Source organism: Lemur catta, chromosome 1, assembly GCF_020740605.2.
Source record: "Lemur catta isolate mLemCat1 chromosome 1, mLemCat1.pri, whole genome shotgun sequence".
NCBI lineage: Eukaryota > Metazoa > Chordata > Mammalia > Primates > Lemuridae > Lemur > Lemur catta.
In genome coordinates this window covers 41,502,659-41,528,074 of record NC_059128.1, presented here as the reverse complement: position 1 = coordinate 41,528,074, position 25,416 = coordinate 41,502,659, and the positions used below count along the sequence as shown (strand labels likewise).

The following is a 25,416-nucleotide window of genomic DNA, read 5'->3' as shown; positions in this document are numbered from 1 at the left end:
ATCTTTAACCTGTCTCCTTCCACCCCTCCCCAATGCCAAGGGGATAAGAGCATGGCAGTACGAGAGAGCCAAGCATGAGGACATCTGCTCCCCCAGACTCCTCACCCAGAGCCACAAGTTTAGCCTATGCTGGTGAGGAGAAAAAGTTTGAATCAAATAGGAGATTGCATGTTTTTAATTGAACAGAACCGAATCTTAGTAACAGAAAAGGCACTCTTAACAACCAAGTGACTGCAATATTATGGAAATATTATATCACCAAGGAAGCGTTCTAACCAGAGGGAAAAAGAGGTTTGACAAGGAACAGAAATAGCAATTTTTGAAAAACAAGTAAAAAATTGTTACTATTCCATTTGAGAGTCCTCAATCAGACCAGTTACAGAAATCAGAAAAATATCAGATGAAGGTAAATGCTATGTTGAGAATTAAAACAGACACGATATGATGGTGAATATGTTGCTACGCTAGGATGGATGATCAGGAAAAGCTCCCATGAGAAGCAACCTTTAAGCTCCATTCAGAATGAAGGAGCCACCGCAGGAATATTGGGGAGGGCATGGAAGGAGACTAGGCAATCTTCCCAGAAAGAAGCTACAGCTGGTGAGAAAATAAATCCAGCATGGCTCAGGTGTCGTGGGCTAGGAGGAAAACAGCACAAAATGAGATCAGAGAGATATGTAGAAGTTAGACCTGAGTGCTTACCTTGATGGCAGAGGGAGCAAGTTTTACTCTCTCCCTGATGGCAACAGACAAAGATGCATGCTTTTTGAGGGCCAGATATGGATCCTCAGTGCTATGGTCTGAATATATGGAAATTTGTCGGCCTGGCCATATTGTAAGGAATGAAGAAGCATGGGTGATGACCATCACCTAAGAGCACATTCAGGAATAACATTAATCAGGTGTCGGGCAGATGTGGGGGGGAGGGAATGGGTGTATACATACATAATAAGTGCGATGTGCACCGTTTAGGGGATGGACACGCTTGAAGCTCTGACTCGGGGGGGGGGGCAAGGGCAATATACATAACCTAAACTTTTGTACCCCCATAATATGCTGAAATAAAAAAGAAAAGAAAAGAAAAGAAAAAGCATGGGTGAGAACAACAAAGGTGTGGCCAAGCAAATGTTTGATAAGGAGATTAGTATGGCTAGAAGGAAGCCAGATGCTTTTCATCAGGACAATGGAAGAACGACACTGAAAGCATTTTGAAGAACTTCAATGTTGCCCTGCCTTTCACCAGACCCAGAATGCCAGGGCCTTGGGGGCAAAACAATTTTAAGACTCTACTCCCCACATTCTGACGCAGCAGTCCTTGGTGATTCCAGCTATGGTTCAAGTGGGTGAGGCTCAGGCCATCCCTCTGGAAGGCATAGATGGTGCACAGTGTACAAGCTGTGGGGACATAGCTACCTCCACCTAGATTTCAAAGGATGCCCCAGAGAGCCTTGTGGCCAAGAGGGCTGCCACAGGAGTGGAGCCACTGCAGACAGCCCCCACTATGGCAGTTTATACTGGAGCCGTAGGGGCAGGTCACTCCTGACACCCCAGACAGAGCCACTGGCGTGTAGTTGCAACCTGGGAGAGCCACAGGCATGTGACTCCGACCCAGGAGAGTTGTTGCATTGGCTTCTCCCAGCAAAGCCATGAGGGCAGGGCCACCCATAGCCTTGAGGGCCCAACCCCAACCCCAGTGTGTCTAGAATGTAGAACATGAAGTCAAAGATTATTTTCAAGCTTTAAGATTTAATGTTGTTTTCCCTGTTGCATTTTGGATTACTTGGGACCTGTTACTTCTTTCTTTCCCATCACTTCCCTTTGGAAAAGGAATGTTTATCTCATGTCTGTCCCACCATTGTATTTTGGAAGCACATAACTGGTTTGGTTTCACAGGCTCACAGTTGGAAGGGAATTGCTTCAGAATGAACCTAACCTTGAGTTTCATCCATATCTGATTTAGATGATATTTGGAGGAGACTTTGACTTAGACTTTACAGTTGATGCTAGAGTGAGTTCAGACTTTAGGAGCTATTGGGATGGAATAAATGTATTTTCATGTGGGAAGGACATGAACTTGGGAGGGGGGGTCAAGGGAAGAATGCCAAAGTCTGAATGTTTGTGTCCCCCACCTCAAATTTGTAGGCTGAAAATTAATACCCAGGGCAGTGTGTTGGGAGGTGGGGCATCTGGGACTTGACTAGGTCATAAAGGCTCTACCCTCATGAATAAGATTAGTGTCCTTATAAAAGAAGCATGAGGGAGCCTGTTTGCCCCTTCTGCAATGTGAGAACACAGATGCCTTCTATGAGGAATGGGTCCTCACCAGCCTCCAAATCTGCTGGCATCATGATCTTGAACTTCCTAGTCTCCAGAACTGTAAGCAATAAATTTCCATATTTAAGAAATTACCCAGTCTAAGGGATTTTGTTACGGCAGCCGGAATGGACTAAGATACTGTGAAGAGAGCTGAACAAGATACTCTGGCCAAGATGCCAGCCTGGACTATATATAACACAGAGGCAACCACTAAAAGCCCAGAGCTGGGAAGGGAAGCTGTAAAGCCCCTAGACAGAGGAGGCATAACCCAAGCCAAGGGACTTGTAGCCAGAGCCCCCAGTGGGGGAAATCAGCAAGGGGCCCACAAAAGCACCCCATGAAGGAAGAGCTGGTATTAGCCACTGGCCACACTCAGAGGGCACCAACTCTAGATGCCATCTGTACCAGGCTAGTCCTTTTCTGCTCCCTTAGGTTGCCCCTCCTCCAATCCCAGAGGGACCACAGACAACTAGTAATGAAGGAGCAAGGAGGAGCAATAATGAGGGATAGACCACATCTCATTCCCCATTGCAGATTTCCCAGCATGAAGCATACTTGAAGCAGGTGTGTTAGAAGAGAGGAAGGGGGATGGGAGAGAGCTTTAGAGAAAGTAAGATGTTGATGTTTTGACATTAGACTGGAATTTTTATTGCCTGAAAAAAATGAACATAATTCCACAATACTTAAGAGTGACCAGAAAATCTATGGGGCCAGAGAATTCCTCCAGAGACAGGGAAAGACAACCAAAAATATCACAATAGATTTCTCTGGGTACAATCTAGAATTTTTCTTCCTTTTGTTTAATTGTATTTTCTAACTTTCCTCAAATAATATTAGTTAATAAGTGTTTTTTTTTTAAAGAAGGTACTATACTTAGTTCAACAAACAAACTTCATGGTTTAAATGACATTTGAAATGATTTTTGGAGGTCATTGACTTTGGCAGGCAGCAGCAGCCTAAGGAGGAAGTTTTTTCTATTGGTGAAGGAAGATGAGGCCCAGGGCGTTTGTATAATACATTGTTTGGTGGATTAGTCAGAGTTCTCTGGAGAGACAGAACCAATAGGATAGATAGATAGATAGATAGATAGATAGATAGATAGATAGATAGATAGATAGATAGATAGATAGATATAGATAGATAGATGGATGAGGAGATTTATTAGGGGAATTGGCTCAAGTGATTATGGAGGCTGAGAAGTTCTGTGACTGGCCATCTGCAAGCTGGAGACCCTGGGGTGCTGACAGTGTGGCTGATGCCAAGTCTGATGACTTCAGAACCAGGAAAGCCAATGGTGTAATTCTCAGTGTGACCTAAGAACCCAGAGGGGCACTGGTGTAAGTCCTCAAGTCCAAAGGCTGGGGAGCCTGGAGTTGTTGTCCAAGGAAAGGAGAGGAAGAGTATATCCCAGCTACAGTAGATAGACTGACATACTCACCCTTTCTGTTTTTGGTCTGTGGACTTCCAGCAGATTGGGTGGTGCCCACCCACACTGAGGGTGGATCTTCCCCACCTGGTCCACGCAGACTCACATGCTAATCTCCTCTGGAAACACCTTCACAGACACACCCCAAAACAATGCTTTACGAGGCTTCTAGGTGTTCCTTAATCCAGTCCAGTCGACACTTAAAATTAACCATCACATTCAGTTAGATTGGAGTTAGTGTAAATGTATGGAGTGGCGGCAAATGAAATGAGAGGTAGCACTGTAGTGGGCACTTTTGTACACAAGTAAACAGATGTGGTCATGTTAACAAGTAATGGAGGATTTCTGGTAAGGATAGACATGCAAAAGAACTCAGAAAAAGCTGACCAAACAGGCCTCAGCAAATGGGAACACTCAAGAGTGGCCTTGGATCAAAGCAGGTTCTAGAAACCCAAAAGGTAGGGGTGGGGTCAAGTTTGGGGCTCCATCTTTAATGATTTAGCTACCCTCTTCATGCCTGCTTTATTCTATACTCACTGAGCTGGCATTTTCTTTCCCTTTTCTCCATCTAATGGCATTCTTTCAAGGTCAGCTCCCACTACCTACCTCTCAAGAGAATGACTGGCCCAGCTCATTGTTTGGTACTAGGCTGGCAATATCATAGAGGTTGGCTGCTCTTGGGTTCAACCAGCTGGGGCTGGAAGCAATAGAGTCCTGGGTGTACTTAGGGTGGGGAGGGGGCTAAGAACAGGAACATACAGCCAGGGGCAATGGCTGGGGCATTTCCACCTGGAGAAGGGCTGTGGGTATATTTATAGGCTTGGCTGTTGCTATGGTCTGAAAGTGTCTTCCAAAATTCACATTGGAAACTTAATCCACAATACGACAGTGTTGGGAGGTGGGCCCATATGGGTGGAGCCCCCATGAATGGACTAATGTTACTAAAAAACAAAGGGCTTGCAAGAGTGGGTTCTCTCCTATATGTCTTCTGCCATGTGAAAATGCAGGAAGGCAGGCCCTTGCCAGATGCCACCACCTTGATCTTGGACTTCCCAGTCTTCAGAACTATGAGAAATAAATTCCTGTCCTTTATGAGTCACCCAATCTCAGGTATTCTGTTACAGAAGCACACTATGGGCTGAGACAGCTGTCCAGTACAGGTAAGAAATGGGCCAAAATATGGAGAACCTTAAATTCCACAGTAAGAGAATTTGTAGTTAACTGTGTAGATAATAGTGAATTTAGAAGTCACACACACACACACACACACACACACACACACACACACACACACACACACACACATCCTCCCCCCTGCTTTGTCTGCTTTGCAGGTCAGGTTTTGGATGCAACCTAGGCATTTAGCTTTTTCTTTCCTGTAATTAAAAGAGGACAACCTCAGCAGGAGGGTCAGATCTCAAGTAGAGGATAAGAAGATTGTCAGTGTAAAAACTCCCTAATGCTCAGCAATAAGATCTCTAATCTAATTGGCTCCCCAACGTAGCTAAAAATATACTGTACAAGGATGCAATACCCACTCAAGGTGTACCCTCATGCAAATGAGAGAGGAGCCCCATGCTGTGAGGTTAAGTGCTTACAAATGCTTTTTTGCTGCTGAAAAATGAAAACAACAAAAAGATAATAAAGCTATTTTTTAGTGAAGGTGAAAAAATTTAGGCACTGGCTATTTGAGTAGTTAAATGGCCAAACTGGAGAAATAAGGAAGATATAAATGTTTCCATGCTCTGGCCAATTCTCCTTATGAAATTCTTAAAGACAGTAAGGCATAAACTACTCACTTCACAACCACAACAAATTGTGACTATTACAACATATTCAATCACAAGAAGTATGTGGTAAACTCTAAAAACTGTGTTATGAGTGATTTGCATTCATTCAGTACATACCTATTAAACACATACCATGTAGTATAGCTGGTAACAAAGGCAGGCTGGGTCTTCAATGGACATTTAATATATGATAAACTGCATTCAATAAAAGAAACTTCAGTTTGATTTCTTAAGAAGTATACAGCTCTCCTAACTTCTAATTCTCCCTCTGAAAGCAAGAGTTCATCATTTGAAATAACTCCCTCTGCTCTTACTATGGTTCACTGACATTTTCTTTAAATGAATCATTTTAACATCAGATCTAGCTTTTGAAATTTTTATAATTTCAATATTTTCTCCGTCCACCAAGTTGCCAAGTGATTCTCAGTTTTTTGTCTCTCAGTTTTTCTGCTAAAGTAAACTGCTGTATCAATGCATGGTTCACAAAAACTGAGCCAGGCAGGTATCAGTATCTCCAAAGAAGGGAAGAGGCGAGTAAAAAATGAAAAGCCAGAAGTGCTTTCATGTTAACATTTTATTTAAACCAGTACAAGCACCATGCTTAACAAAAGACTGTTCAAAATAAACATGCAATATGAACTAGCAGAGACTGAAACCACAGCTTAAGAAGTTGTGCCAGTTGTTGGTTTTGTTAAACGATGACAGAGAACTGTTAAAATTCACAAGACTAAATCATTAATGTTTCAAGCCTCCTGAATGAGATTATATTGGACCATCTAAATCAGTGGAAACTGCCCTGACATGTTAGTGATCTCAAACAATATTCAAGTAATTATATGTGTATGAATTATATTCCAAAAAGCAATAAAATACAGTTTCTATCACAAGCTTAATGCAGTTGTTTTAAACATTACAGGAACACGATTACTGATTTGAAATGTCAAATGGCATAACAGGAAAACAAATTTCTCAATATTCGATTCGCGACCATTGGTTTTAACTGGCCTAGAAGATTACTTATTACATTCTTCCAGAAATACAAAAGATTTGTCCAGAAATGTTTGAAACACATCCTCACATAAGTTGTAAAGGCTCAAACTGTATAGATTCCAGTATTATCAGTCTAATGAACAATTAGGGAAAGCAACCATACTAAGAATACTTGAATTGATAGAATACAAGTTACTCTCTACTTCCACCAAATATCAGCATTTAAACTCTTATGAAAATATCTATTCATCACTAGTCCATGTATGGATTAGTGACATCGCTGGGGTTTTACAAGTAGTCCAAACACTTTTTAAGTATACCTTCCTTAATATCTGTATGGGTGGGGGGAAAATAGCCAAATTTAATTTAGCAATAAACTCCCCTAACTGGAAACATAGTTAAAGTGTCAGACAAGGATACAGTTTATGGCTACATTTGACTCCTGAAAATAGGAGATAAAAAAGGGAGGGAAATCGTGCTGACAGGTATTTGCCACACAGATTATTTAATGACAATAAAAAATTTAGCAACACCCTCTTAAACAAGAGTATGTTTAACTGCACTAGGCATTTAGTAAACTTTTTAGAAATAGACAATTTGAACATTTATTTTAGAAGTCAAACAAAAACAGTCAACCAACTTTTTTCCTAACATAATTGCTTCAATACCAGAACAAAGTGATTACTATTCAAAACTCAGACATTTTGGAATTTCAGCATAGTAACCTGAGAACAGTTTTCTTCATGTCATTTATGTTGCCACAAAACCCACACTAAATAATACTGTGATTACTAGTTGGTTCTATTTTGACATTAGATGCTATGCAGAACTTATACAGGCCAACAATTTCAAAACTTAATGCTGGCTTAGAAGACCATGAAGGAGGGTCCCAGGAAAAAAGATGCTGCCAAAAAGGAAAGACTAAGATTTAAGGCTGAATGGGAATGGTTGTACCAAAAAGATATGGAATGTAAAAACTGGTATTATGAAATCTGGAGTTACTATTTGAGGGAAGGCAGAAAAAAGAGACTAAATAGGAAATATACTTGAAAAGAACAATGCGAAATTTAGTTAGATGAAAGGGATATCTACATAAATGTTTGAGAACACTTTAAAGCATGGGATTTGTAAATCTCCTATAGGACAGACGGAATAAAAATGTCCTACTGATCGTCTAACCTCAATCCGTTGTCTTGCAAAATACACGTTATTGATAAGGAGTCAAGGCAAGCTCAAAAAGCATGGTTTATCACAGCTCTTTGCCCCTGTTAAGATAACAGGGGAACTAAGAGTGCCGTGTATGGCAGGTCAATATTATCTGACATTATGGAGGACTTCCAAATTAGAAAAAAAAAACCAGACATGCAAGACAAAATAAGGAACCTCATTAAAAAATACATTCGTGCAGCACTTGTTAGTTTCTCTTATTGCTGCGAACCAGGTGACACAAAATCTCATTTCCTTCATTCAAAAACATTTAAAACAGTCTACTCACTTGGATTACATTTGCATTTCTAAAGAATTAATAAGCAAGTTATTTTCCATTATCAAAATACCTGTTTAAAGAATTCTTAAACTTCCTGGGTGAGTTTTCTCTCTCTCTGGAGATTGGAATAAAGAATCCTTTTCATTTAATAACCAAAACAAATACCCACTCTAGCACTTCCTCAACTCCAACTAACTTCCTATTGCTTCCTGACTTCTAAATTAGTGAAGCCAAACAGTGTTGGGAACAGAAGATGCTCTATTCAGTATTGTAAAAATTCCAACTATCTTTACCTCTTTATATTAAAGTTGGCACAGAAACCTCAAAAATAAAATGCAAAGAACATATGAATGAAAAATATGCCAACATAAAAAAATGCCTTTGCTAGTTTTGAAATGACCAAGATACTCTTAAGAATTCACTCATCAAATTTGGTTAGTCTTTAAAGTCTCTAGACCTATTATCAAATTAATGTTAAGTAGTTACTTATGTATGTTTTTAAAAGTATGCCAAATATTAGAACCCTTGCTTTATGCCAAGGATGCCATCATCTAATGAGACTGTTTTAATTAACTACTCAGGTGTCCAGTTTAGAATATCTTCTGGTATTTAGGATGTAAGATGTGATTTCTACCGATGTGTTAATGTTATTAACTATGGCGAATGTTTTAAGATAAACAATTTTTTCCCTATGGCACAAAACTAATCACAAGTATACCCAAAATTATAACTCTCAACTGCCATATATTCACCAATGCAAGCAGATAGTTGGAATTTTAAAGTATGAAGTTGACTTTATTACAAATTTCAGATATACACATTAGAAAATTGTTTTACTTGGACTATTTAAAAAAGTATTAATTTCACCAAATCTGGAATACTGGCAGTGTAAAAGTCTTAAACTAACTTTAAAGCTAACAAATCAAAGGCACAGTATTAACACATTTAAAATAATTAGTGTTCACAGGACAGTGGGAGGTGCTTTATAAATAAAGTGTTATTAACCTAGATTCAAAACTATCTAGAAATGACATAACCAGGAATGAAGCCCTTGATTACTACCACCCACCAATTTCTAAGACTTAAGATGCTATTTTTCATAAGAAGAAAACCTAACAGTCACAATTCTGCCATAAAATCTAACTCCCAGACGTTAAGAATGAGTGATTGATGAACACAGTTTCTAGACTTGATTAAAAACCAAAGAAGACACAGAATTGATGAAAAATGCACTTGTAGTGTAAGTTACACTACAGTAAATTATTCATGGCTCAATACTGGGTCACTCAAGTCTTTGACCCCAAATTAATTTCAATGATTTGACAAGTGATAATATGCTATTTTCATACATAAACTGCTAATATCCAGTATTTGTCAAAAGGAGGCAGCTGTTGTCTCTCACAATCTAATATCCATTTTCCAATGGTGTCTGTAAAGAGTAACAAATTCTGAACCATAAGTTATAGAAATTAGTCACAGAGTGCAAAAAGTCCCTGGAGAAAAGTAGTCCACCTAACAATTACAAATATAAGGAAACACTTTACAAAGTTTCATTACTATGAAGATGATTTCCTCTTTGTTCAAACTTTGCACAAATGAACAATTTTTCTTTACTGCAGGAAACAAACTTGTAAGTAACAGTGCATTTTTAGGCATAAATAAGTATTTATGTCTGGTTCCAGTATGGTCAGGTTAATACATAAATACTTTAGAAACACAGAAGTTCACATTAGTGGAAAAATCCAAGTTTCTCACGTAACCACTCTTCAGTTAGGTCTTCAGTATTTCTTATTTCAAATACCTTAAGAAAAAAAAACCTAGGTCATACTCTGACACTCTTTAAAAAAAGATAACACATTATATATTTGAGTATTAAATACCAAAGTCTGCTTCTTTTCATATTGGTCATGAGTTAACCTGTGTAAATTAGATATACCTTTTAGGCAATACTTTACTTCTTTTAAATTCTAAGTAGTCACCAAAGTACAGCAATCATATGGCATAAAACCAAAACTCTCTGAAAAGCACAAATCTATAAATATCCTAAAAGAGCAATTCTGTAAATCCTACCTACTAGAAGAGATACCTCAAATACACATATCTAAAATCACTCTAGTTAAGAACTGGAGGAACATATACTGGTCCTCCATAGTTTGTGTGTCAAATTGAAATACCAGATGTAGATTGTTTTGATAAGGATGGAATAGAGGTTCATAGCTACAAATCTCCAGCAAGAATTTGAATTAGCACAGGCCCGAAAAGTATAACAGCTATAGAGAGACAACATATTACAGCAGAAAGGATGGGATTGGGATTTGGGGCCAGATGTGAGTTTAAATAATAGCTCTATCATTTACTATTATGCAACCCTAGGCAAGTCATTCATCCTCTGAATCTGTTTCCCTATCTACAGAATGGGAATACCACCATCAACCTCACAAGGCTGTTGTAAAAACTGAATAGGATTATTTATAAAAGTAACTTGTAAATTGTAATATCTCAACTCCAGCACTTTAGGGCATGCCAAGGATTAGAACATACTTTAAGCTGTTAACAGAGCTCCTCTGTAACCACCCAACCCCTCAGAGCAACTCCAGAGTGTTCCTATGGTACAAATTAGGAAACAGTAATGTCTACAAAGTGGTGGTAACAATGACAATCATATGGGTTAAAGGGAAAAAGCAGAGGGCACTTAAATTCCTGGGCTGATGATTAAGCACCCAAGGGGAAAATACTGATGCTGTTCTTAAAATAAAACCTGAAAGGAAATATTGTTTAATACAATTTTAGTAATATTATATTCTACTTCAAAATCTTAAACGTACATACTTTTTCAACTTAAACTAATATGTAGAAGTTAAAGTTTGAAAGCAAGTACCTCTCTTACCTTTAACCATCAAAAATATCACAAAACAATAGGGACATGTTAAATCTTAAAGAAAGTGTCTCATATAAAACAGAATGTCTAGCTTTATTAATATTCTTAACAACTTAATTTTATATTGGGAAACAAAACAATTAACTACATAATACAGAATTCCAGCATAAAACTTGGTTCATTTTAGACTATGGTAAAAGGCTCAGAGAAGCTTCAATGCTGACCTTTATTTATTATATTAGAGATTACATTATGAAAGATAAAGAACTCTCAATACGTTTAATAATTACAGTGGCTCTTCTAAAGTTGACTACATTTAGAATGTGATTTCTTCTAATCAACTTATCATTCAAAAAACACACTTTGGTTCAAAGACTTCTATCACTCTATTTCCAACTAACAAAAAGCTTTGGATAATGTATTGCTGTGGTCTAATAACCTTCACCAGCATAAAAAAATACTTACCCCTTCATACTATTTTAGCTACTGCTCTATACTCTAAGGGAAAACACTGTCTCAACAAGCAAGTAAAATATAAATACCACCTTGGTAAGTTCAGCTGTTTGGACTAGCTTATTCTTACTCCCAGCATACATCATCTGTTGTTCAGGCTTACATCCTGGAAAAGAGAGATTAGTGTCGAAATGAAATATAGATTTTCAAAAAGTGATGGGTTTTCATTATTTTTCTTTTTTAAAATGACACATTCAGGATTTCCTTTGCTACTGAGGTTGCAATATGTATATGGGCTGTATTTTGCATCTTATATTACATACTGCCTGCACAGAGACATAGCTTAATTATAAATAAACAAGTCTACAGGTCAGCAAAAATAAACAATTCTAGGTCTCTATAGATACTGACTTTTACAGCCTTGCAAACACTTAAAAACTTTTCAGCACTATCTTAATTTTGACACTATCAACATTAATTTTATGGATGCCGAAAATATATAAGGTTTTGGTATGGTGGTGGGCCAGTAGGGCAGGGAGATCTGTTCTGAAAAAAAGTTACATTCTGCTTACATATAAAATTTAAAATATACTATAGTATTTTTTAAGTGCTAAGTAAATGATACAAATAACAACGTTTGGAGAAGAATCCATTGAGTAGAGTCTTTATTGTGGGCTTGAACGGTGGTGGTAGTAGGAGTTTAGTGATAATAGATTCCTTAAGCACCAAAAACCCATTTTAATACCCAATGTAACCTGCTCTGGGACCATTCTCAAGACTATAGGCATATCATTGGTAACTACCATTTAAAAGATGAACACAAACATATATCATGATTATATACAAAGTTCACATACTTATAAACAAGATTAAAATATATAAGGAAATATATTTCTGATATCTAAAAATGTTATTTCATTTCAACATCCTTAAAATAGACATATGATTTGACTCAACAATTATACTTTTAGGAATTTATCCTAGGAAAATAAACAAGTTCTAAGAGGTGATGCTTTATATTAATAGTAACTTCTTTCCAAGGATGCATGCACACACGTGTGCATCACACCCTTGTGCATCACACCCTCCTCAATTTAGGTTATCCAACACCTTTTATCTTGAAAAATAGCATAAAATTTTGCCTAGTATAAAAATGTTTTAATTGGCTCAGACCCAAATATGCATTATTTAAAGAAATTCACTTACCAACAGGACTGGAGAAAATAAAGCACAGAGGATATGAAACTCTTCCATCATCATGTTGATATTTATAACTATACACAATGAAGGTTTTTCTCAAGTTAAAGAAACTAAAGTTACTGTTCTGAGACAGGTACTTACCAACTCTGGAGAGCTACTGAGCAGCAAATTTCTACCCTATTGAGTTAGGCCACACCTTCATTATTCATTATCTTTCTATGAAATTATAAATAAGCCCCAAAGAGTTATAAAATCGTATTATCTCCCAAAAAGAAATTTTTTAAAGTATAGATTTAATATGGATTTTGTCTTCTCAATTTATATTGTACACACATAATAAAGAGAATAGTTTAAAATAAAGATTCATCACACTAATACATCAACTTTTCATTTTTCTTAATCCAATATATGCATACATATTTTGTCTGTGATCATGACATAGAAGGATATCTTATAAACTATGTGTCTTATAAAAGTTTAACAGATGAGCTCACAAATAAAATTCTGATCTCTAAAGAAAACAAATCTTTTTAAAAGCACTAAGAAAAGGATATCGAGGTTGTCGTTCAGGTAGTTCATCTTTAAGTTCATCTGGTGAAATGCCCTGGCAACATAGAGAAAAGCAACTGTGAAACATTTTCTTACTCATAAGTCCTTAGGAGCTACACCAAGCACCCATTCCACTTTTAGTTATAAATCCATCACCACATGCCACAAAATTTTATTTTACTAAATTACACATAAATGAAGGTTACTAAACTTTCAATCCAACCCAAGCCCACTCAGTTTAGTTCCATTTATTAACTAAACATGGGGCTGAGAGGCACAGAGTCAATGCTTATGTTCCAATTGTCAGGAAATACTGAATGACATAAGCCAATACCTTAGAGAGGAAACAATGTCTAATTTCAGGAAAAAAAGCTAATTTCTTTTTACTCTAAATTAGTTACTTAATTTGACAAACTAAATACTTAAGTTGTAGGTTTTTAGAGGTTTTAATTACTAGCCAAGCAATTAAGAATCAAGTTATAAAGTTGACTCACTTCTTACTGGGCATACAGCCCTAACTTCTACCAGTTGTTACACTGGATTTCATTAAAGTAGATAGTTTAATTAGCAATACAATATACTACACGATAATTAGCATATGCTTTTCAGGTATAATGAGTATATAAAGGAGGGTCAGAACTTGCTTTAGAGGTACATGTAACTAATACAGTATCTTTTGAGTAATAAAAATTGCTTAACTATAAAATTGTATTTAGCTCAGAAAACAAACCTCGAGCTCTTCATCCAGCACCACCAGGCGTTTATCCTTGTCAATCTTCACTAAAATAAAAATATAATATGAGTAAATTGTGATTCTAATGTGACTTTGATCTACACAACGCACACAGTCTCAGCCTTTTGGGGGGCATCTAAAATTAAAACATCAAGAAACACATGCATACAATTCATTCACAATTTTAGTTTATGGTCTATTAGCTACCTTTGCTTTTTAAGTAGTCGGCTTCTAAAAGCTTTTACCCGCAATTCCCAGGACCTAGTTTGCTTATTTAGAACTTTGTGTCAACTCCTTATATTTCCTGTGTATATGAAGAACTTTGTAACTCTAACACAACTTCCTAGATAGTAAGAAAATAGTCTGAAAGGGTTACTGTGATTAGGATTAGTCTATGTGCAACACAGTTAGAACTGCAAGGGAAAAGTGGACCAGGGCTCAGAATGGAGAAATCTCGAAATTCCCATCTTCTCCAGAGTCAAGATTTCATGGTGCAGTATCATTCTGAGAAAGTGAATTACCAAACAGCAGCGATACCTACCTTCAAATATATCTAATAAAATCCACAGCCAAAGCAAAATAAATTTAAATAATCTATGCCTCTCTTCTTTCCTGTTAGTCTGCAAATTTGACCATGTTTGGTTTTGTACTAATTTCATCATAAATCCTGTGAGATAAAATATAATCTCAAATAGCTTCACCTTTTGTAGTAAAATGGCACTGGCACGCATTTTCACTTTTAAGAACTGTACGCTGACATCGTAGTATTTATTTGTAATAAAACCAGAATTCATGATAAGTTGTTACCACCTCTGATTAAATCACATCTGCCATATGCATCTCTGTTAAGTATAGTGTATGAAGTTTTACATCTTCACCCTTCCATCTTTCCTTTACCTTTCTAAATTACTACCCACATATTAAATATTACCTACTAATATAAGGAAAATCTGCCTAACATCAGATACAGCTCACAGTGAAAGAGGTGACAGGCAAATCATTCTTTCCATTTTCAGAAGACAGTGACACTTAAAAGTACTCTACATGAAACTAGAGTTCAGGTCTAGAATTGGAATAAGGCCCAAAGTCACTTTGTACACAATGTTGAACTCTACCATTTTAAGGTGTAGGCAAAGGTTTCTGTTTGAGGATGAATGGCCAGGCTACTTTTAGAACCCCAAGAAGTATGGAATTAGATAGGTGATAGAGAATGGGAATCCTCATTCCCCAAGTGACCAAGAACACCTTCTCCAGAACTGTGCAGGGAGATGAGAGAATTATGAGGAAGGCAGGACACTCCACCTCTGTTCTGTGACACTAGAATTAGCAGCCACAGATTTTTAGAGGTGATGGGGGCAGGAAATGTGAAACAAAAGAGGCAACATTACTTTATAAAGGTTCAGTTTATTCAATGTAGCTGTAAGAATAAAACAAAGACCACATAACTTCGAGGCAATCACTTTTAGCTTACTTATAATGGCAGCATTGTTCGTTTCTTTGCGAAAACGAAATTTTCTCAGCTTTTCCACTAAATCTTCAGCAACATCACAAACCACCAAAGACTCACTCTATAAAAGAAAAAAATCACATATAAAATGCCATGATTTCAATACATTTACATGTTAAAGTTATAAAACCTAATACTTTTAAAAAGGTATTCACAAATGTCATTCACAGATGGCAATTAAATGAAAGCATTAAAGCAAAACACATGAACACTTAAAAGACCTTTAAAATCTAGCAACCTTTGGATCTACACTGTTTAATCATATACATTTGTTCATTTTATATATGTAAGGTAAATTTTAGCTTTCTCTTTGGCTAATGAATGTCTCAAAAACTGGATACATAATAATGCGCAATTTCCTCAGAATTGGACAGGTAGGAAAGAATATGAGAAAAGCCAAAGATTACTCTGTTCTGTAAGAAAGGAAGGCAACTGTCATATTTTTATACAGTGCAGGAAGAACAGGAAAATCATCTTATTGTACTTAGAATTAATAAGACCTTGGTTCATTTTTGGGTCTCACAATTACAGGGTAAAGAAAAAAACCAATGCAAATAACAAAAGTATAAAAAATAACCCATAAGAGCAAAGACCAATAACACATTATATCTTAATTAAATAGGGAGATATGAAAGAAGCTATTAAGAATGTATTAAAGTAATAAAATCAGCGATAAAAAGGAGATATTACAACTGATATCACAGAAACACAAAGGATCTTTAGAAACTATTATGAACAACTATATGCCAATGAAGTGAAAAACCTAGAAGCAATGGATACATTTTTAGACACATACAACCTACTAAGATTGAACCAAGAAGAGGAGAAAACCTGAACAGACCAATAATGACTGAGACTGAAACAGTAGTAAGTCTCCCATCAAAGAAAAGCCTGACAGTTTCACTACCGAATTCTACACCAAACATTTAAAGAACGAACACCAAAAAATCAAAGAGGAAGAAATACTTCCAAACTTATTCTAAAAGGCCTGCATTACCCTGATATCACAATCAGACAAGGATGCAACAAAAGAAAGAAAACCACAAGCCACTATCACTGATGAACACAGATATAAAAATCCTTGACAAAATACTAGCAAACTGGATTTAAGAACATATTAAAAAGATTATTCAGCATGATCAACTGAGATTCATGCCAGGAATGCAAGGATGGCTTAATATGTGCAAATCAATAAACATGATGCATGACATGAACAGAATCAAGAACAAAAACCATATGATCATTTCAATAGATGCTGAAAAAAACACTCAATAAAATTCAACATCCCTTCATGATAAAAACCTCAAGACGCTGGGTATAGAAGTAACATATCTCAAAACAATAAAGATCGTATATGACAAACCCACAGCTAACATCATATTGAACGGGAAAAGCTGAAAGCCTTTCCTCTAAGAACTGGAAGAAGACAAGGATGCCCTCTTTCACCACTCCTACTCAACATGGTATTACAAAGTCCTAGCCAGAGCAATTTGGGAAGAGAAATAAATAAAAGGCATCCAAATTAGAAGAAATAAGTCAAATCATCCTTGTACACAGACAATATGATCTCATACTTAGAAAAACCTGAAGACTCCGCCAAAAACTTTTAGAATTGATAAAATGAATTCAGTAAAGTTGGAGGAAACAAAATCAAACTACAAAAATCAGTAGCATTTATATATACCAAGAGCAAACAATCTGAAAAAGAAATCAAGAAAGCAATCTCATTTAAAATAACCATAAATAAATAAATAAATAATCTAGGAATAAATTTAACCAAAGTAAAAGGTCTCTACAATGAAAACTATAAAACACTGATTAAAGAAATTGAAGAGGACACACACACACACACACACACACACACACAAATGGAAGGTTATCCCATGTTTATAGATTAGAAGACTTAATATTGTTAAAATGTCCATATTACCCCAAAGAAACCTACAGATCCAATACAGTCTCTATCAAAATACAACAAAAAGAGAAAAAAACAATCCTAAAATTTGTATGGAACCACAGAAGAACCCCATTAACCAAAGCAATCCTGAGTAAAAATAACAAAGCTGGAGGCATCACACTACTTCAAAATATACTACAAGGTAATAGTAACCAAAACAGCATGACATCAGCATAAAACCAGACACACAGACCAATGCAACAGAATAGAGAACCCAAAAATAAATCCACATATTTACAGCCAACTCATTTTCAACAAAGGTACCAAGAACATACATTGGGGAAAGGATACACTCTTCAATAAATGGTGCGCAGAAAACTGGGTATCCATATGCAGAAGAATGACTTTAGACCCCTAAACTCTCACGATATACAAAAATTAAGGCAAAATGAATTAAAGACTGAAACTACTAGAAGGAAACATTGAGTAAACACTTCAGGATATTGATCTGATTCTGGGCAAAGATTTTTTGGGTAAGACCTCAAAAGCACAGGCAACAAAACAAAAACAGACAAATGGGATTACATCAAGCTAAAAAGCCTCTTCCATACAGCAAAGGAAACCATCAACAGAGTGAAGAGACAACCTACAGAATGGGAGAAAATATCTGCAAACTACCTATTTAACACGGGATTAATAACCAGAACATATAAGAAACTCAAACAACTTAACAGCAAACAAACCAATTTAAAAATGGGCAAATGACCTGAATAGACATGTCTCATAGATGACATACAAATGGCCAAGAAATATATGAGAAAATGTTCAACGTCATTAATCATCAGAAATACAAATTAAAACCACATTGAGATATCATCTCACCCTAGTTAAAACGCTACTATGAAAAAGAAAAAATAACAAAAATAACAGATGCTAGCCAGGATATAGAGAAAGGGGAACACTAATACATTGTTGATGGGAATATAGTTTAGGACAGATAGCCCCTATGGCAAATGGTATGGAGATACCTCAAAAAACTAAAAATAGATTTATCATGTGATCCAGCAATCCCACTGGTGGCTATACATATCCAAAAGAAAGGAAATCGGAATATGGAAGAGGTACCTGCACACCCTTGTTTATTGAAGCACTGTTCACAATAGTCAAGCTTTGGAAACAACCTAAGTGTCCACCAATGGATGAATGGATAAAGAAAATCTGATACATATATACAATGAAACATTATTCAGCCATAAAAGAAAGAATGAAATCCTGTCATTTGCAGCAATACGGATCAAAATGGAGGTCATTATGTTAAGTGAAATAAGCTATGCACAAAAAGACAAATAGTGCATGATCCCATTCACATATGGGAGCTAAAATGTTGATCTTATGAAGATAGAGAGTAGAATAATGGTTATCAAAGGCTGGGAAGAGTATGGGGTGGGAAGAAATGAAGAGAGGTTGGTTAAATGGTATAAAAATACAGTTAGAAGTAATGAGTTCTACTGTTCAACAGCACAGTATGGAGATTATAGCTAATAATCATTTATTATAAATTTCAAAACAGCTAGATGATTTGTATTCTCAACACAAAGAAATATTAAATAATGTTTGACACATATTCTAATTACCCAGGTTTGATCATTACACACTGTATGCATGCATCAAAATATCACATGTACCCCATAAATATATACAATTATGTATCAAAAAAGAAAAAAAAAAACAAAAAAGGCCGGGAGCAGTGGCTGACGCCTGTAATCCTAGCACTCTGGGAGGCCGAGGCGGGAGGATCGCTCAAGGTCAGGAGTTTGAGACCAGCCTGAGCAAGAGCAAGACCCCATCTCTACTAAAAATAGAAAGAAATTATCTGGACAACTAAAAATATATATAGAAAACGTTAGCCAGGCAAGGTGGTGCATGCCTGTAGTCCCAGCTACTCGGGAGGCTGAGGCAGGAGGATCTCTTGAGCCCAGGAGTTTGAGGTTGCTGTGAGCTAGGCTGACACCACGGCACTCACTCTAGCCTGGGCAACAAAGCGAGACTCTGCCTCAAAAAAAAAAAAAAAAAAAAAAAAAAAAAGACAAGAAAAGAAAAAAAAGAATGTACAAAAGCAAAACCAGATAAAAAATATAAAAGCTAACAGAATCTTTAAGAAATTATCAAGAAATATTAGAGAACCTCCCCCAGAAATCTAGCAAGGAAATGATCAAAAGCATTCTTCTTTTAGCAGTGCAATGTACTACTATTATTCCACCTTAAAAACTGACAATAATTCTAGTCTCAAATACCCAAAGTGTTCAAATTTCCCTCATTGTTTTAAATTTTTTTTTTTTACAGTTGGTTTGATTGAGTCAAATTCCAAACAAGATCTATTCACTTTGGTCGCTTTTCATATGTAGATAGGTTCCATCCTCCTCCTTCAAGAAAATTAGAACACTTATGAGACCAACGCTAAATTCATATGTCTCATTATAACCCCAGAGTATTAGAGCTTTCAAGTTATAGTTACAATAAAAATTTAATAAAAGCCTGTTGTTTTGATCCTGTGTTGGGTAAATGAAGCACATGTTAAAGCAGAAAATGGTTATCAACTTTAAATTCAGAACATTGGTAATATGTAAGGTGTGATATACCATAGGATATGCTATTGTACAATCAGAAAGCAATCCCACCAATAGGAACTATCCAATAAATAACACCCATGTTGGGGTTAAGTACTTCCATCCTTTTAGTTAGTTTTCTTTAGAGAGCTGCTAAGTAACATGGAGCTTCCTGAAGCTAAGATTCAATCCTAGTTCATTTTTTTCTCCCTACCTTTCAAGAAAGATACTGAAGTCAGAAGACTAGAATTTCCATTCTCTCTTCAACCAAAGGTAGAACCCATTAGCGAAACTAATAAATATTTTAGATTTTTGTTTAGGCAACGACCAATTTATCATGAAAGTCTCATCTTCCAGTTCTGATATCCCCAGTTGCTTGCATAAGCTTCATATTGCAAGGAGCAGAAATCAAGCAAAAAATATGCTGTGATTTAATTTTTACAGCTCGTTTTTGCATTTTTACCCTTCCCGATACCACGATAAGGCCAAAAATTCCTTTCTACAAGAGAAAGGATTCAGGTTTAGCCAACTCTAACTGCTAGTCTGCAGAAGCATTCAAGCATGAGTATTGTACCATAGAAGCAAATCTATATGGTAAATGTTACACAAAATAAAATGAAGAGTTGAGCTCAAGCCCTGGTTTATTGCTTTATCCATATAATAAACATTTAATGAGTGCCAGCATCATGCTAAGTGCTAGAAATACAACCATATAAAAAATAAATAAAAGATATGGTCCCTGCCCTTGGGGAGCTTATATCATAGTCTAGTAGAGAATGGATCTACATCAAAAGGATCAGGCTAAAATATGAAAACTAGTACCTTTGAAAAGGGCTGGAAAGGAAAGATACACTGGTGAATCCTTCACTCATGATTGGTGAAGAACATGGTTACAGAAGGCTTACCTGAAAAAGGCATCTGAATCACTAAAATTGCTTGTGCAAAGACCTTTTGATTAAAATGAGCAAGGTATATCCAGTATACTGAAAAGCCAGTATGACTCAGGTGCAGACAATAAGCAGAAACGCTGGTAGGGGCTGGACCACATAAGGTCTAGTGGGTCATAGTACGTACAGTTGGCCCTCCATATCAGTTGGTTCTGCATCAGTGGATTCAACCAACAGTGGATAGAAAATATTTGGGGAAAAAAATAATATAGCAAAAAGCAATACAAATTTTAAAACCAATACAGGCCGGGCGCGGTGGCTCACGCCTGTAATCCTAACCCTCTGGGAGGCCGAGGCGGGTGGATCGCTCGAGGTCAGGAGTTCGAGACCAGCCTGAGCGAGATCCCGTCTCTACTAAAAATACAAATAAAAATTATCTGGACAACTAAAAATATATATAGAAAAAATTAGCCGGGCATGGTGGTGCATGCCTGTAGTCCCAGCTACTCGGGAGGCTGAGGCAGTAGGATTGCTTAAGCCCAGGAGTTTGAGGTTGCTGTGAGCTAGGCTGATGCCAGGGCACTCACTCTAGCCCGGGCAACAAAGTGAGACTCTGTCTCAAAAAAAAAAAAAAACCAATATAGTATAACTATTCGCATAGTATTTACATTGTATTAGGTATTATAAGTAATCTAGAGATGATTTAAAGTACACAGGATCATGTGCTTAGGTCATATGCAAATACTATGCCATTTTATATAAGGGACTTGAGCTACTGTGCTTTTTGCTATCCATGGGGGGTCCTGGAACCAACCTCCACCACTTCCCAGGATATCAAGGAAAGACTGTATTTTGGTTTCTATCCTATGAACAAAGGGAAGCCACTAAGTTGTTTTAGGCAGGGTGAGGAAGTGAAACGACATATTTGCATTTTGAAAAGATCATATTTGCTGTGGTGTGCAGGAAACAGGCAGAGAGGCAGGATGAATACAAGACTAGTTAACTGGCAAGACTAGTCCAGATGAGATATGAAAAAAATAGCTGAGAGAGGTTGAATAAAGAGTAGGTTAACAGGCTAATAACAGTTAACATGTATCATACACTATGAGAAAAACACTGTTATGTCCTTTACATGGATTTTCTTTCATGCTCAAACAATCCCATGAGATGGATACTATTATTATGCCCATTTTGCAAGAAACTAAGCTTAGGGAGGTTAAATACCTTTCACAAAGTTACACTGTTAGTGGAGCCAGGATTCAACGCAGGCAACCTCTCCTGACCCACGCTCTTAATCACTACAAAGGAGCTGGTGACAGATTAGATATTGCAGGGGTTGGGAGATGGCTAAAGAAAAAAAAAAAGGTTACCAAGATGACTCGTAGGCTTCTGGCTGGTATAACAGACTGAATGGCACAAACTTTCACTGAGCTAAGGAACATAGAGAGAAGACCAAGTTTAAGAGGAAAGAGCATGAGTTTTATTTTGGACAAACGGAGGTGCCTCTGAAGCACCCAAGTGGGGAAAAGCTTCTCAGGGAATATTAATAGTGGAATATATAGATCTGGACTGGATCTCAGAAGCAAGGTCTCAGCTACAAAGTCACAAGTCATCTGAATGTAGGTGGTAATTGAAGCCATGAGTGTAGGAGAGAGAATACAGAATAGAAAATAAAGGATCAGAATGGAGTCTGGGATTCCAACACGTATTGTCCAGGGAAAGCGGACTAGTCTTCAAGGGAAACAGATGGACCAAGTTGAGAAGTAGGAGGAAAACCAAGAGTTCTGTGTCCTGGAAGCCAAGGAGGAAGAAGAACGAGGAAAGAGAATGCTTTGAAAAGGAGACTGTATCAACACACTGGAATGCAGCTGAAAAGTCAGAAATCATAAAAACTGAAAAGAGTCCATTGGATGTAGTGACCATGACAAGATCTAGTCGATGGAAGTGGGGTGAGGAGTGGGAGGTCAGAGATCAGTGTTTTTGTTGCTGTTGTTGCTAATGAAATTTGAGCATATTTTAAAACCTGATGGAATGTATCTAGAAGATCCATGATGGCAAGTGATTTAATTCTACACTTGGATTTGTATGCTTGGGGTCCACTCCATACAAGAACGGAAGCCATAGCCCCCAGACCCAGCAAAACTAGAGCTTTTGACAATTACTCTAAGGCCCAGTGCCAAAGCAAAGCCTTGGGTCGAAAGGTTTCCGGCGTCAAGAAAGCAAGCATAAGAAATCCTCAGTGGAAGGCACGGGAAGGAGCAAGACAAAAAGAAACTAAAACAAGGCCGAGAGAATTCAATCAGAATTCGGGTCCTCCCAGACAATGCCCTCAGGTGGAAGGTACTCGGGGCCCACCGGCCCCTCAGGCCTGGCCACGGCCCTGGCAGGGAAACCGGCGTTTGGGGGGTCCTTCCGCTAGGGCACACCCCCGCCCCGCCGACCTTCAGCGCAGAAGCTGGAGCCCTCCATCCGTAAGGGCCTGACGAAGATGCCCTCACCTAGCCTCTGTGGCCGCACTCAAGTCCCAGGGCCCGCTGCGGGGGTCGACCCCAGGCCTGGTTGGAGGATGCTGCCCTTAGACACGGCAGCGGCGGCGGGGGAGGAGGCCAAGTCTCTGGCTGTGGCCACTGCCCAGCAGCCGGGCGAAAGCCGCCGCAGACCCACCCCGGGCGCTGCCCGCCGCGACCGGCTCCGGAAACCAGGAAAGCCCGGCTGGATGGCTGGCCCAGCCCTGCAGCCTCCGCCCTCCCAACGAAAACTCACCATTTTCCTTCCGGCCGTCAGCAGCCCGTCGCCTTCACTCGGGGCCCTTTAAGAATGGCACTGCAGCCGCCTCCCTTCCTGCCCCGGCGCCTGGCGGAGTCGCCCCCACCTATCAACGCGGCCTCAGCGGGCCGGCACGTGACAGCGGACGGCGGGCGGCGCGGCTCAAAATCAGCCGAAACGCGAGCGTCTGCTTCTTCCCGTGTCCTCTACAGAAGGATGCCCTGCCTGGTTGCAAATGAGTTACAGAGCCAAGCTGCATCCTTAAAACTCATGCCAGCTCTTGGTACCTTTTAACTTTCTTCAGACTCTGAGAGCAAGTTCATGTGACAGCAATAAGTCAATGATTTCAATAGGAAATGAGTATGCTGACCTCAGCCTACCTTCCAAATTTGATCTCCCTCAAATCTAGGCACACCTCCCTTCCTGTCACCCTTTCCAAAACCCGATCTCTGACACCTGCTACCTTCAAGGACTTGGTTAATACATCTCATTTCTCAATAGTATTTATTTATTGAAGTATGATTGAATGGTGACTCATGTTTAAATGAGCACTCTCGCGGGCCGATACCTAGTTGAACATCAAGAAGTCTCTGTAGGGGATGGAGACTCAACGGAACAAGTCTACTTTTGAATGCAGCGACGAAAGTGGTTTGGAAAAAGTAAAGTTTGGACTCTAGAGTTCACACAGGTGCCTTCAATAAAAGAAGCTGCTTGTGGGACAGGATCTCATTTCATTTATCGCTTATCCCTAATTGCTAACATGGTTCCTGGTCCATTATAGATGTTCAATTACTGTCTGCTAAAGGAGTGAAAGAAGCAAAGAAAAACAAAATTCCAAAACATGTTCCCACTGCCATCCTTCTTGATTAGTATTAGACAACTATTATAAGTTTTATATTGTTTACATTTAATCAATTGTTAGCATGCTAATAAAGAACATTTAATGAGGGTTCAAAATATATAACCACATCTAAGACAATATCTGCATTTTCTTATAAGTTAGAAAAATAAAACTATTACCTATAAGAAATTCCACAAATCAACTATATTCTCATAATGATCTGTCCCCCAAATACTCGTTACTATGAAAAGAGAACTAATTCCTTTGACACATGGGACCATGAAAGAAAAAAGTGGGAGGGAAAATAACTGCTGCTGGTCCATAAGCAATTGTATTTGACTTCAGCATAGGTTCTCTCTCCTCCCCACTCCCCATTGTTTCCCATCTCTTCTCCCCATCTACAGGAGGAATTAGAGGAAAAGGTAAAAAATAAAAATGAACATTTAGGTACACATCACATCTGATAAATAGTAAATCCATTGTTTTCCCCAGAAGGAAATCAAAATATTTCATCTCAAAGTATACTTCTTTGACATATTTTGAGATGGTTGCTTAGAGGGCCTGCAAACAGAAGTAGCCCAGCAAAACTGTCTTTTGTTGGCGAGGTTTGCATCTGTAGAGAAAATCTGCATTGATGCAGCCAGGCATTCCGTGAGGCCTTGCCCAGGCCAGATCTAGGAAATATTAATGGAGAGTCTGACACCTTTAAAAGTCTGAAAGAAAATTCACCATCTATTCTCTGTGAGGGCTGCTACCTGTGAGGTTTCATCTAACTGACAAGAATACCTATGCCATACAGGCCTCCAGGCCTCCTCTTCTTCCCATCCTGTAACCTGTTTTGCTACCATCACCTGTTTTCCGCCCATTCTTTCTGTAACCTCAAGATGGCTTATAAGTTTCTGAACACCATTGGAGTGTGCAGGGGGGGTGTTATCACTCTGTGGTTTCCCCTTATGAGCACGTTAACAAATTTGTATGCCTTTTCTCCAGTAATCTGCCTTTTGTCAGTTTATTTTTCATCAAACCTTAGAGGGCAAAAGGGAAGTTTTTCCTTGGTCCCTACATTCCTTGCTTTCTGTTCTTTTAATGTT

At 38.0% G+C, this 25,416-nt stretch overlaps 1 protein-coding gene across 3 annotated transcripts; it reads right to left on the bottom strand.

Annotated features, from left to right (window-relative positions):
- Positions 1-6,091: 6,091 nt before the first annotated feature.
- Positions 6,092-23,653, bottom strand: GMFB (glia maturation factor beta). 3 transcript variants are annotated; one of them, XM_045566899.1, is made up of 7 exons: positions 23,482-23,653; positions 15,293-15,389; positions 13,819-13,868; positions 13,094-13,143; positions 12,546-12,628; positions 11,432-11,505; positions 6,092-9,809 (listed from the first exon to the last, which is right to left on the bottom strand). In XM_045566899.1, exons 1-7 carry the CDS (start codon positions 23,482-23,484, stop codon positions 9,738-9,740), a joined length of 429 nt encoding a protein of 142 aa, XP_045422855.1. In that variant the 5' UTR covers positions 23,485-23,653; the 3' UTR covers positions 6,092-9,737. The 3 variants fall into 3 exon arrangements, with proteins under 3 accessions (XP_045422855.1, XP_045422850.1, XP_045422863.1); XM_045566894.1 differs by having other exon boundaries at positions 12,546-12,631; positions 23,482-23,581; XM_045566907.1 differs by lacking the exon at positions 6,092-9,809 and having other exon boundaries at positions 11,482-11,505; positions 12,546-12,630; positions 23,482-23,581.
- Between the last annotated feature and the right edge of the window lie 1,763 nt (positions 23,654-25,416).